Consider the following 13,933-nt stretch of genomic DNA (forward strand, 5'->3'; position numbering starts at 1 on the left):
GGAAGGCGTAGAGTGAATTATTAGACTTAGGTAGTTAAAAATTAAGATCCTTTAGAAATCAAGGAATTTCAAAATATTCTCTGTCATAATTAAGTTTCTAAAAGTTGATGTTAAATATATTATTGTTATGCATTTGCACTATAGCAGCCACTACAATACCAGGTGAATACAAATGATATATTTTGATACATTGCTATAATTATGGCCACAAATTATATTCTGCAACTGTTTTTCATTTAACCCAGAAAGTTCAATTTTCCAAATCTGCATAATAACAGATTGACATTTACTTATATAATAAAGTAAATATGTAATTATAATGTCATTATTGAATTATACTGACAACACTGTAATTTCCTAACTTACAAATGAGCTGTACAATTTCATATCAGTTACTTAGAATTAGAAACATTTCATTGAGAAACAATGGTATATATGGAAGTTACATTTTAACCAACAGCTCACAAATGTACAATTACCGTAAAAATGTATCAGAAACACTGATTATTGATCACAAAAATTGGATGCTGCCCTAGACTGCTGTTTCTGACAGTGTTAGGGGAAAAATAATTTAGAGTTCCTCATTAGGGCCCATCCCCTCCTTTTAATGTAGTCATGGGTCCCATGGTGTCTCCCATGAGGTGGAGCAGGGTTTCAGTTATGAAGAGGTTGGAATTGGGAATGAGAAACTGAAATCAGGAAAAAGCTGTCTCAGCTCTGGCCTCTTGGCCAGTTGAACCTCTTGAGAACCCTTATTTGTCCTTTACTGACTCCCTGACAGACTCTTAATTCAGTGGGTTGAGGTCTTCAGAATCTTATCTATATTTACCTACAGGGACAGTTTATGCATAGTAGTTAAGGTCTCAGACCGCCTCACGGAAAATCCTTTAACCTATTATATGTCTGAAATGTTCCCTGATTTCTTTCAGATTCAGCCCCTCAAAGATACTTCTCAGGATCAGACTACTCGTCACTCACTTTTAGTTTTTAAAAATCCATGTCTAGATACAACCATTAGCCCATGACCACTCTTACTATGCCACCTATTTTCTAACAAGATTTTTCCCCTTCTTGGTCTAATATTCTGTGTCTGTAGGTAGGATTGTGAGTATCTGGAGAGCAGAAATGATGTCAATGCATGGCTATATAAAGGAGAAGGTTTTACTCTTTTACCTTCCATTTCTGCAGTAAGAAATCATTCATGATTCTTTACTAGAATGACAGTTCATAAATTGAGAGAAAAAACTTCATTTCTAAGCATTTTCTATCACATTTTTTCTGCCTGCTCCTGTGACAGTTTCCTACAGTCTGAAGTTGATCTAGAAAATAGGAATCGAATTTACTGAAATCCAATCCTTAACTGGCTACTGAAACATCATGTATTTGTCATTTGGCCATTCGATATTGAGGAAAGACTTAAAGTTTAAGATCACAAAAGTTGACATGAGGAGAATGAAATAACATCTCCTTTTCCATGTACTTCATAGTATATATTGCAATATTTCATAACATATATTTCTTTTGCATTATTTACATGACCTGACATGTTGCTGAATGCCTTACTTGAATAAAACACCACATACACATATGTTTTAATAACCTTTGCATGGATTTGGAGTGGTTCTGAGAATGCCAAGTGCCATGGCAAGTCAACTTTTCTACTTAAGACCCCATTCCCTTTTAAATCTCAGTCTTGATAAACTTCATTTGGGATAGTGTGCTGGAACGAGTATATTGGATGAGGGTTCAGAATTTAGGTCATCTCCTAAATTCCACTGCCTGATAGTAATATGACCTCAGGAAAACACACCTCTCCCACCTCCATTTGCATTTTGGAGGTTCTTATTGTAAACTTGCTAAGATCTCACCAAGCTCATAAGTTATATATAGTGCTACATAGGCTAGTAAATAATAAGAGAAAAAAAATCTGTCTGATAAAGAGATAGATAGTTGAGATAACAGGTCTGGTCTACTTTTAACCAGTTCTTTGTGCTCACTCCATTTGCCAACATCAGGAATGTTATTTTATTGTACTCTTTTTGGACTACTTTTCCTCGTCATATTTTTCTCTTCAGTTTCCTCTTATTATGTGGCATGATGTGTCTATATCATATATTAATGGGAGAAATCATTTGCAAATGTCTTCTAAGCCATTGCTTTCTTGGAGACATCCAGCAAAGAATAAATCAGAGGCCTCATCCCTTAATGGGCTTCTACAGAGGTTTCCTATATTCATACACAATCACTGTACTTCCCTAAAATAGAGTATTTTGTTTGTAATTCCCATTTGAAATTTCTTTTTCAGAGATTTAGCAATTAGAAGTTAGTCAATTTGAATCAATTTAGTTCAGATTTTGTTTCTTTCCATAGTTCAAATAGTGAGATTCAAAAAGCCTATATAAACTTTTCTGGTTCTAATGGATGTCTGCTGGGCTTTTTTAGGAGACATTCCCTTACACCTTAATATAAGGGAAGCTTCAGATACAGGCCAGCCAATTGTGTTTTCACAGCCTGAAAGTGATGAGGTAAGTTCCATTTTTAGATATGTACTTTTATTTCTTTTTATATACTTTCTGATATATAGAAAGAAAGTTGGGAAGATTAAGCCTATATATTTGCAGTGTATATATATTTAAATAAGGATTAGTTAACTTGTCCAAAGCATCTTTAGGTTACTGTCATGTACAGTGACCTGCCAGTGCTGGCTCTAAATTATCAGCTGAACAAGTTTACCTGCAGAGAATCATCACCCAACCAGTTTTCTCATGAAAAGTATGAACAGTGAGAGTTTATAAAATTCTTATCTTGCTGGCTAGCACATGAGTGTACAAGTTTATTATATTTCAGTATTAGAAGTTCAACTTATTGGAGAAGAAAGCCTAACGTAACCAAGTATTGAATTGGTTATAGGGTAATTGTGTAAACCATTAGAGGTGGGATTTTTTTTTTCCTTTTTTTTTTTTCCAGACAGGGTTTTGCTCTGCCACCTAGGCTGGAGTACAGTTGTGCAATACTGGCTTATTGCAGCCTTGACTTCCCAAGCGCAAGCTGTCTTCCCATCTCAGCCTCCCGCTCCCAAATAGCTAGGACCACAGGTGCACACCATCGTGCCCTGGTAAATTTATTTTATTTTTGTGTGTGTGGAGACAGGGTCTCACTATGTACCTGGGGTGGTCTCAAACTCCTAGACTCAAGTGATCCTCCTGTCTTGGCCTCCCAAAGTGCTGGGATTATAGGCATGAGCCACCATGCATAGCCTAGAGATGAGATTTTCATTGCATTTATTTTAATAAATATGATTGGGGAGGTGAGGTGAAAAGACTAGTAGTGTTTCATTAGCCAACATCATTGGAGATATAGCTGATAGATTTTCAAAATTACTGCCACATAAAATTTTTAAGCATAAAATATTTTAATCTTTTTAAAAATAGCAATGAATCAATCATCTATATTTTTTTCTTTCCTAAATAACACTTGCTATTTAACTTAGAAACTGAATCATCATCTGGTACATCAGTTTGATGTTGTTCCTTTGTTGAACAACCCCAATCAATCTTCTAATAGTTTTTCTTAACCAATGGGTATAACTTTACAGTACTGGTATTTTTGTCCAAACGTAACTACTGCTCTTTATATTCTAGTTTGCTTCCTTTAATCTTCTGTGAATTGGAAAATGAAAGAGCCAAGTTTGGTTAGAGCTGCAAAGTAAGAGTAAATGAACAGAAATCTTGGATAAGTGAAGTATATTTACTATGAGTGATCTCTTTCCTGGGTTTAGAGGTCCTTTCCTTTTCTTAAGGGTAAGCAGCTATGGTACAGGTGATTGTGTTGCTAGCAATATGATCTCTGAGTAATTACAGTATAACAGTTACCATTGTTTTTCTCTTTTCTGCCTTTTACTTATTAAATGTTAAATTTCCTTTTCAGTCTTTCTCAGCAATTTTTCAGATAAGCAAGAAACCATAATCCTTTAACATCTTCATAATTAAAATCTGCCAATCCCAACTACCATAACTGTGCTTTACTTTATGCAATATATAAAAATGTTTTATGAAAATTGAGGGGTTTTTTGTTTTAATTACACACTTTTAAGTGCCTCCTGAGAACAGACTATTTAAAGACATTCCACAGTGATTCCTAGTGAATAGGAATAATTACTTACCAGTGTATTTCAATTAAGAGTTAGATTTTTATTATTTTTTTCACCTGTTCATTATTTTTTCTTTGAAAGTCTCCAGGAGAACTATTTTATTGAAGTTAAAGGAATGTAATATAACAGAGAACATATAGCAACCGTCCAAAGATAATATGATTTAATACTCTAAACAGCTTTGTTAGATTCTCAAAAGGGATCTCTGCATGGAAGGAAAAGCACTAAACCTGAGTCATTATGGGATACCAAGTTTGCCACTTCCTAAGTGTGACCTAAAGCAAGTTTTCTAACCTCTCTGAACCTTTCTCTCCATCTATAAATTGATGTCATAATAAGAAAGATGAGGAAGAATAAATGAAATAGTAATGTGGAAATACCTTGAAAAATCCCAAGTAGAATACAACTGTATTTATCTTCTGAAACTTCCTGTATAAGATGTCATGATGCTAAATGTCTCTCCTCTTCCCTTTGTTACAGAGCTGAGTCCACTTAATATCCTTGACATGGTATCAAGCAAATATCACTCTTTGATGTTATTTAAAAATCAGGGTAGCAGAATTTGAATTGTGAGAGCAGAATTTCCAGCGTCAACATCAAAGACATTATCTCCTAGACACTAAGAAGCTGTGATTGAGGCCTAGGATCAGAATCCTCTGGTTAGTCTTGTGATGAATCTTGCCTCCTGAAAGCTTTCTTCCCTTTCCCCATGAACTCAAATGGAAATATGCTCTTAGAAACTAGTCACAATGCTCTCACCAGATTCTGTTGCATTCATAGAAGCTTAATGCCTCTTCTGTGTGCATGTCTTCATTTACAGAATGAAGAAAGTGTTTATTTGCCAACATGATAAAACTTCTGCAGGAGTTAGTGGGGCAAAACCTATAATATTATTTGTTAATTATTAGCACTTTTTTTTTCTGTGAGACAGGATCTTGCTCTATCACCCAGGTTGGAATGCAGTGGCACAATCTTGGCTTACTGTAACCTCTGCCTTTTAGGCTCAAGCAGCCCTCCCATCTCATTCTCCCAAGTAGCTGGGACCACAGGTGCACACCACCACATCCAGATGATTTTTTGTATTTTTGGTACAGATGGGTTTTAACCATGTTGCCCAGGCTGGTGCCAAGCTCCTGAGCTCAGGAGATTCACCTGCCTTGGCTTCCCAAAGTGCTGGGATTACAGACATGAGCCACCACACCTGGCCTAGACTGATACTTTTTATTGTTTACTTTTAGGGGTTGACCCATAGGCACAATTATAAATCAGTAAAAGTTTAATCGTTAGCTTTTTGTCTTACTTCTTATTCCACCTTCTCTATATTCTGTCACTCCCTCCTCTCAGCACCAGGTGTTAGGGCTCTTATTCTCTGCCCACAAAATCCTTTAGAATTACATATTGAGGATTTATCTCTCCCAGTAACATTTAACTTTCAGAAGAGGCAAACACTAAAAAGGTAGTAATTAATTTAAAAGTATGAATTATGGTGAATTTAAGACATCATTGGAAGTGTTGGAAGAGCTCATAGTACCAATTAAAAAGTACTAATAGTCTGCTGCCTACTCAGACAATGAGCAAAACCTTACACGTACACTGCTTAGGAAAGGCGAGTAGGACTCCAAATGTGAGTAGTGTAAAATAGCCAGAGAAAGCAATAGAGGAGGGAAGAGAAGGTGATACTTAGAATTCAGAACCCTTAATTTCAATAGCATTGTCTCATGCTGGTATGATTAATATTGTTGATTCAACTAAAACTACATTTTGCTCTCGATTAAGACCAGAATACAAGGACTGAACCTGTGATTAGCTGATAACATTGTGGTTTTGTTCTTTTTATCAAGTAAGAATATAAGCTACAGAAAGATGTGCTATGATATTCCTGGTAAAGACTTTCAAATATGTGGGAACTTTATTATTTTATAATTTCTAAATTATCACTTCACAATCTTAATATGAAATGACTGTGTATGATAAATTAGGACTTCAAATATTTAAAAACAAAGACAAAGGAGAAAAACCTTTGTTCACTTTGGTTACCATTTATTCCCCATTGCTAGTTAATGGCATAGCAGACAATGGAGTCCAACTGTACTATCTGGGCCTCTAGATGACCTAAAAAAAAAAGATCTTGAATAGGAGAAAAGGATTAGTCTGTGTAGAGTTGATGAAAGAAGAGAATATTAATAGTTTGAGTTTTCTCAGTTATGTCTTATATGATGTGTGTGTGTTACTTGTTTGCTAGTTATGGTTTAAACAAAAGGATTTGATTTAAATATTCTTCAGGTGAGAACAGTGCCCAAAGGACATGTTCATATGAGCTCTTCAATGAGATTGTAAATTTATTGAGAGTATAATGATAATAGCAGCTACAAATATTTATTATATGCTTCCTCTGTGCCAACAGTTCACATGCCATATTCTCACTTAATAATCCCCAAATGCTTTGAGCTAGATATAATTATTATAACCAGTTTAGAGATGTGGAAACTGAGCCTAGAAGAGTTAAGTAGCTTGCCCAAAGCCTCACAGCTGATAAGTAATAAAGCCAAGATTCTAAACCATGCCTGTCTGATTTCAAGGCCCCAACTCTTCACCAATGAACTGTTCTGCCTCTCTTTTATATCATTACATCCCATAGATTTCCCAACATGATGCCTTGCATGCAATAAAAACCAAAATGTATCTGTTGAAATAATACTGCACTGGCTAAAAAATTTAGTCTCAACAGTTTTTGAGAAATTGAAACTGTTAAACTAAGCACTTTTAGTAGTTTCTCAGTAACTGACAATCTATTACTTTGAATGTGATATATTAGAATTCTAAGTTTGGAGATAGTCCATTAAAAAGGAAAGGTTAAATGTAGCCAATTTGATTGTTCTGGAATCATTCAGTATTTTTTGTATTCTGATAGGTTTATGTCTCTAATTTAATGTAGAAAAGTACTAAAAGATTACAGAATGATGGCCTTGTCTCATCTTGCTTTAGTGAACTTTAAATTATCATCACAAAATATTAAGCATAAGTACCTAGAAAAGCTACTAGGAGATAAAAGGTATTTATAAAGATATATGGGTGAAAATCAGCACATTTGATTTGAGAGAAACCTTTCTTTATAAGTAAATATTATTTCCATGTATAAACAAAAACTATTGTTTCTGTTAACTACAGCAGAGAAGAAACCATTTTTAGACTATATAATTATAATTACTTGTATTTTGGGTTTACTGTTTAACATTTGGTGTAGTGGAATAAGCTGGACTTTAGAGTCAGTTGGAGCCAGGTTTGAATGTTTTCTAGCCTGACTTCATGACCTTGAGCAAATAACTCCTGGTCTCATCATCCAAGTTGAGCTGATGATGCTGGTTTTACATGTCTAAGTTGAGGTTATTTATATGAAATACTTGGTATATAGTAGCTTCTCAATAAAAAAAATATAAAGCCTTATATATGTTTTTAGAGTTTTTAAAGGACTCTCTTAAATTGACTTGTAATACTTTTCTGGTAAAATAAATCATGATTTAGCTGTTAGGGCTCAAGCATAGTCTTTAAAAAATGAAGACATGTGAAACACTCTTAAAGTGTAAAACACACTTCATCAAGTCAGGGCAAACAGACCACAAACATCTCTTTTTACAGTGTAGAGTCTGGGAACTGGTCAGCTTAGGTTCAAAGCCCAGCTGATCTCCTACTAGCTATAATGGTTTGGACAAAATTATTTACCTTTCTGGATGTTTCCTTATCTATACAGTGGAGAGAATGATAAATTTACCACCAGAGTAACTGTGAAGGTAAATAACACTTGGCAAATAGTAAGTACTCAGTAAATCTTAGCTATTATCATTAGTAGTTGTATATAAATATATAACTATGAGTATATTATTTTATTTGTTTTCATGCTGCTGATAAAGATATACCAGAGACTGGGCCATTTACAAAAGAAAGAGGTTTATTGGACTTACAGTTCCATGTGGCTAGGGAGCCCTCATAATCATGAAGGAAGGAGGAACAAGTCACATCATCTATGGATGGTGGCAGGCAAAAAGAGAGCTTGTGCAGGGAGACTCCCTTTTTTAAAGCTATCAGATTTTATGAGATTTACTATCATGAGAACAGCATGGGAAAGACTCACCCTCATGATTCAGTCACCTCCCACCAGATTCTTCCCATGACACATGGGAATTGTGGGAGCTATAATTCAAGATGAGATTTGAGTGGGGACACAGCCAAACCATATTCCACCCAGCGCCTCCTAAATCACATGTCCTCACATTTCAAAACCAATCATTTCTTCCCATCAGTCCCCGAAAGTCTTAACTCATTTCAGCATTAACTCAAATATTCACGGTCCAAAGTCTCCTTTGAGACAAGGCAAGTCCCTTTGGCCTATGAGCCTGTAAAATCAAAAGCAAGTTAGTTACTTCCTAGATACAATGGGGGTACAGGCATTGGGTAAATACAGCTGTTCTAAATGGGAGAAAGTAGCCAAAATAAAAAAGGCTACAGGCCCCATACAAGTCTGAAATCGGTGGGGCAGCCAAGTCTTAAAGCTCCAAAATTATCTCCTTTAACTCCATGTCTCACTAGGTCATGCTGATGCAAGAGGAAGGTTCCCATAGTCTTGGGCAGCTTTGCCCCTGTGGCTTTGCAGGGTATAGCCTCCTTCTCGGCTGCTTTTATGGGCTGGCATTGAGTGTCTGCAGCTTCTCCAGGCACACGGTGCAAGTTGTCAGTGGATCTACCATTGTCGGGTCTTCTCACAGCTACACTAGGCAGTGCCTCGGTAGGGACTCTGTATGGGGGCTCTGACCCCACATTTCCCTTCCGCACTGCCCTAGCAGAGGTTCTTCATGAGGACCCTGCTCCTACAGCAAACTTCTTCCTAGGCATCCAGGTGTTTCCATACATCTGAAATCTAGGTGGAGGTTCCCAAACCACAATTCTTGACTTCTTTGCACCCGCAGGCTCATCCCCATGTGGTAGCTGCCAAGGCTTGAGACTTGCACCCTCTGAAGCCATGGCCTGAGCTCTACATTGGCCCCTTTCAGCCATGGCTGGAGCAGCTGGGGCACAGGCCACCAAGCCCCTAGGGGGCACACAACACAGGGACCCTGGGCCCAGCCCACAAAATTGTATTTTCCTCCTAGGCCTCTAGACTTGTGATGGGAGAGGCTGCCAAGAAAACCTCTGACATGCCCTGGAGACATTTTCCCCATTGTCTTGGGGATTAACATTCTGCTCCTCATTACTTATGCAAATTTCTGCAGCAGGCTTGAATTTCTCCTCAGAAAATGGGATCTTCTATTCCTATCACATTGTTGGGCTACAAATTTTCTGAACTTTTATGCTGCTTCCCTTATGAAACTGAATGCCTTTTGCAGCACCCCAGTCACCTCTTGAATGCTTTACTGCTTAGAAATTTCTTCTGTCAGATACTCTAAATCCTCTCTCTCAAGTTCAAAGTTCCACAGATCTCTAGGGCAGGGGGAAAATGCCCCCAGTCTCTTTGCTAACACGTAACGAGAGTCACCTTTGCTCCAGTTCCCAACAACTTCCTCATCTCATCTGAGACCATCTCAGCCTGGACCTTATTGTTCATATCACTATCAGTATTTTTGTCAAAGCCACTCAACAAGTCTCTGGGAAGTTCCAAACTTTTCCACGTTTTCCTTTCTTCTTCTGAGCCCTCCAAACTGTTCCAACCACTGCCTGTTACCCAGTCCCAAAGTTGCTTCCACATTGTCATGTGTCTTTTCAGCAATGCCTCACTCTACTAGTACAAATTTACTATATCAGTTTGTTTTCACACTGCTGATAAGGACATACCAGAGACTGGGCAGTTTACAAAAGAAAGAGGTTTGTTGGACTTACAGTTCCATGTGGCTAGGGAGGCCTCACAATCATGGAGGAAAGTGAAAGGGAAGGAGGAACAAGTCACAACTTACATGGATGGTGGCAGGCAAAAAGAGGGCTTGTGCAGGAAGACTCCCATTTTTAAAGCTATCAGATCATGTGAGACTTATTATCACAAGACCAGCACAGGAAAGACCCACCCCCATGATTCAATCACCTTTCACCAGGTTTCTTCCACAGCACATAAGAATTGTGGGAGTTACAGTTCAAGATGAGATTTGAGTGGAGACACTGCCAAACCATATCAATTATCAATGTAGAAATTAATGGTTTTAGACAATTTTACTATTGTGTTCTACAGTTACTTTTTATGAATAAGGTAGAGGATATAAGTAATTTTGTGTTACATTTATTTAAGGGAACTCTTAAAATGCAAATATCATGACCATGCAGGCATTAGGTTAGCTTATGGCCCACTCCATGGCTTAAGAGCTGCTCTTAGTGTCCCATGGCACTTGGGATCCCAGACAATAAGAGTGTAACAGTGGAACCAGGATTTTTTGCATGATATCCAAAATTTACCAGGTGGAAGAGTCTATAGGTGCTTGATGCTGGTGTTGCACACCATTCTTGGGGAGATGAAGAAAATGCTTTCCTAAGATAAACTGTAGCATGACAATAAATAGTCTTCCTTAAAAATGACTAACAGCTCTTTTGCTAAAGAAGTTTTGGCAGTATCTAACTCAAGATATCAATTTTTCAGAGGAGAAAGGTATAATTTATCTGCAACCAGACTGGGTTGCTAGTTTGCTGACACCAGAATTAGAGTTTGAAAAACAGTAATTGCTGGTATTAAATATTATTTCAGAGGGTCATCTTCCAAATAATTCCCCTCCAAATAATCTAAAATTCTTTCTTCCTTGTGCCACCTGCAATGTATATAGCATTATCTTCTCAATACTAAATTTCCTCATCTCACTCAGCCTTTTTGCCATCAAATACAGTGGGCTTCTATGACAAACAGTTGATGAGTCATTCAGTGTCTGCTGAAGAGAAATACAGAACAAAGGAATTTGTTCTTTTCCAGGCCAAAGCTTACTTGAGGATTGCTGTGGAAGTGGTAAGAAGATTGCCCTCACCTTCAGAGTGATTCCCCAAGTGTCCTGGAAATTTGCTGGTACTGACATTAAGAGCACCTTTGGAAATTAGCAATGTGGTGATGGAACCTACAGAAATAATATAAATCATAATTGTTTTATTTCTAAGGAAATAATATCTTCAGATCTGATTTGCTAAGCTGTGAGTCAAAAAACTTTCATATATCAATGTTAACTGCTACATTTAGAAATTTTTTGAAAGCTGGTGTATACCACCTGCACAGAACTGCATTTTATTTTATTGAGTTACCCCTTTAGGAATCATGAGTTTATGATGTTACAAGACCATTTTGGGAGGGAACTATGTACTGTTTACAGGACCACAGAGTTAGTAATTTAAGTGATATACTAAATTTGTTTATGGGCATAAGTATTACACCTCTCCATCAGACAATTTGGAGTGTCTTTAAATCCTGTCTTTAGTACTATCTTGGACAAGTTCTTAATACAGACCTTTGCTTCTTCATCTGGATCACACCATCCCCCAGACTTAATGAGTTTCAGTCTCCAGGGATAGGGTCTGAACATCCATATTTTTAATAAGAACATGATGTTGATGATGATAATGATTATGATGGCAGTAATAATAGCTAACATTTAACAAGTGCTTTCTATGTATCCTTATAATTAATCTTTCATTTGTGTGAGTGGGTACTATTATCTCCATTTTACAGACAAGTAATTTGAGGTATAAGAAGGTTGAGTGTCTTCCTGAGGGTTAATATATCTAGCAAGTAATAGAGCTTAGATTTGAACTTGAGTTCAAAAGGATATTCGATTCATCCTTTTGTACACCAACGTGCTTTTGTTAATTCAAAAAAGGCGGGTGGAATGCAGTATTTAGCATTTCCTCAAAAATTTTTGGCCATGAAATCCACCCCTGCTCCCCACCCACTGCCTTTTAAGAGCATTTCATGGAGTTCACATTTAAAATAATACATTTTGGAAAACATTTATCTTGTCTAATTGAAACTCAAAGAGAGATAATCCATGACTTTTCAGAGTCAGGTAGCAGATAATTTTAAATCTACAAGTACTGGTAAGAGTGAGCCATTAGTTAATTGGTATTTATAAAGAAGTGGTCTGTCACTTTTGGCAAATGCTTTGACATCCCTTGTTCTATAGTCGTCAGCCAGAAAGTTAGGCACAGAGTTTCACATTATTATAAAAATATAGACACAAAAATATAGACATTGATGCTTATTGCAACTTTATGTGTAATAACCAAAAACAACCCAGATTTTCTTCATTGGGAATGGTTAAACAAACCATGGTACATTCATATTATGAATATTACTCAGCAGTAAAAAGAACAAACTATGGGTACATGCATCAACCTAGATGAATTCTAGAGAATTATGCTGAGTGAAAAAAGCCAGTCTCAAAAGGTTATGTACCAAAAGATTCCATTTATATGACATTCTTGAAGTGACATAATTATAGAAATGGAGAACAGATTAGTTATGGCCATGTTAAGGAGGTGGTGAAAATGGGAGTGAATTGGGTGTGGCTGTGAGAAACATGAGGGATCCTCGTCATGATGGAAGTGTTCTATATCACAACTATCAATGCCACTATCCCGGTTGTGATATGGTGCTATAGTTTTACAAGATGTTACCATTGGGGGAAATTGGATGAAGAGTACATGGAATCTCTGTATTATTTCTTACAACTGCATGTAAATCTACAATTATCTCAAAATAAAAATAAAAGTAAAAAGAACACAAACTGCTGTATATGAACTGAAATTTACTGGACCAAATTATACTAATTAATATCATGAATAAAATTATTTGTGGACACACTGTAATCATCATATCACTCTGAGAAGGAAGTAATGACTTAATGTTTCAGATATTTATTTGTGTGTTTATCGTCTACTGAGGAAGAGGAAAGTGTAGATGATCACTGAGCACTTGTGAATACAAAAAACACTTAAACCAAACTTTTTCCAGAAAAAGAATGACTGCAAATTGTATGTTATCATTTAATATATATCATGGGGAAATGGGTAAGAAAGTCTTTACTCATGAATACATGACTGAGAGAAGATCCACATATAAAATTCCCTGCCCTCTTCTCCTTCACTTGACTGTTGTCTGCAGATGCTTCCAGGAAGTCTACTGAAACAAATGGTGGTTGGTGTATATATGCAAGGTTAGATGTGGAGGAAGAAAAAGTAGCTATAAAAGAAAAACTAAGCTTATTCTAAAATTTTGCCTATGGCAGTCTTCGTTAGGCTTCAAAGAGCCAACTCCAAAGGTAGACTGAAGTACAGGTAATTTGCCTGCTTGTTAAGGGGTAATATTTATTGTCTGTTCTTCACATCTCAATAGAGTGTAATTAAAAGACTGATATTTTGAAAAGATGAACAAAACTGACAAACTTCTAGCCAGGCTCATTAAGAAACGAGAGAAAGAAAGATGACATAAATCAACAAATCAGGAATGAAAAAGAGACATCACTACATTAATGAAAAGGCCAATAAGAATGATTATAAACAACTTTATGCCCATGAAATTGAAGACTTAGATGAAATAGACAAAAGCTTTGAAAGAAACTACCAAAATTCACTCAAGGAATAGATAACCTAAGTAGTCATAAATTACTTTTAAAAATATAATTTGTGTTAAGAACCAACAAAGAAAACTCCAGCCCCAGATGCCTTTACTGTCAAAACCTACCCAACATTGAAGGAAGGAGTAATCCAAGTTCTACACAAACTTTTCCAGAAAATAGGAGGAGGCACTTTCCAACACATTTTGTGAAGTCAGCA

General features: G+C 36.5%; 1 protein-coding gene across 2 annotated transcripts in view; it reads left to right on the forward strand.

Annotated features, from left to right (window-relative positions):
* NUBPL (NUBP iron-sulfur cluster assembly factor, mitochondrial) overlaps positions 1 to 12,967 on the forward strand; it is a 282,020-nt gene extending 269,053 nt beyond the window's left edge. For both annotated transcript variants that reach the window (XM_012468600.3, XM_064365771.1), the window contains 2 exons: positions 2,443 to 2,525; positions 11,088 to 12,967. In XM_012468600.3, the coding sequence (XP_012324023.1) occupies positions 2,443 to 2,525; positions 11,088 to 11,150 (146 nt within the window). In that variant the 3' untranslated portion in view covers positions 11,151 to 12,967. The remainder of the gene's footprint in view (positions 1 to 2,442; positions 2,526 to 11,087) is intronic.
* The last annotated feature ends 966 nt before the right edge of the window (positions 12,968 to 13,933 follow it).

This window comes from Aotus nancymaae, unplaced genomic scaffold (genome assembly GCF_030222135.1).
Source record: "Aotus nancymaae isolate 86718 unplaced genomic scaffold, 86718_ANA_hifiasm-v0.15.2.pri h1tg000062l, whole genome shotgun sequence".
In the NCBI taxonomy this organism is placed as follows: domain Eukaryota; kingdom Metazoa; phylum Chordata; class Mammalia; order Primates; family Aotidae; genus Aotus; species Aotus nancymaae.